At 76.8% G+C, this 414-nt stretch overlaps 1 protein-coding gene across 6 annotated transcripts in view; it reads left to right on the top strand.

Annotated features, from left to right (window-relative positions):
- The first annotated feature begins 79 nt into the window (after nt 1-79).
- The window catches only part of ST7 (suppression of tumorigenicity 7), a 275,611-nt gene continuing 275,276 nt past the window's right edge, over nt 80-414 (top strand). For 2 of the 6 annotated variants that reach the window (XM_019514536.1, XM_019514530.1), the window contains exon 1: nt 89-334. In XM_019514536.1, coding sequence (XP_019370081.1) covers nt 172-334 — 163 coding nt within the window. In that variant the 5' untranslated portion in view covers nt 89-171. Of the gene's footprint in view, nt 335-414 lie in introns of all 6 variants that reach the window. The other 4 variants (XM_019514533.1, XM_019514531.1, XM_019514534.1 and 1 more) reach the window with 4 other exon arrangements.

Here is a 414-nt window from a genome sequence, read left to right as displayed (position 1 = left end):
CCCCCCCGGGCGGGGCCTTCCCGGGGAAGCGGCCGGGCTCCGCTCGGCTGTGCCCACCCGGTCCGGCCCGGCCTCGCCCCGCCCGCCCCAGGCGCTGCCGGTGGGGAAAGCCTGGCAGGGGGGCGGCAGACAGCGCCGAGCCGCCACCGTCTCTTGCTTCCCCTGGGAAACATGGCTGAGGCGGGGCCGGGGCCGGGGCCGGGCTGGCTGGAGCAGCTCAAGTCGTGTTTCGCCTGGTCCGGGACGTCCCCGTGGACGCTCTGGCTCTTCGCCCTGCTCTGCCTCGCCGGCGTCCTGCGCCTGCCGCTGCGGATCAGCGACAACCTGAGCACAGGTGGGGACGCGGCTTTTGCGCGACGCACAGACCGGGGACTCCGCTCCCTGCCCCGCCCCGCCCTGCCCCGAGGGGCCGAG

The sequence above is a fragment of the Gavialis gangeticus genome, unplaced genomic scaffold, assembly GCF_001723915.1.
Source record: "Gavialis gangeticus isolate Ggan-Ray unplaced genomic scaffold, GavGan_comp1, whole genome shotgun sequence".
NCBI lineage: Eukaryota > Metazoa > Chordata > Crocodylia > Gavialidae > Gavialis > Gavialis gangeticus.
Note: the sequence above shows the minus strand (reverse complement) of the source record. Positions and strands in the feature narration are given on the sequence as shown.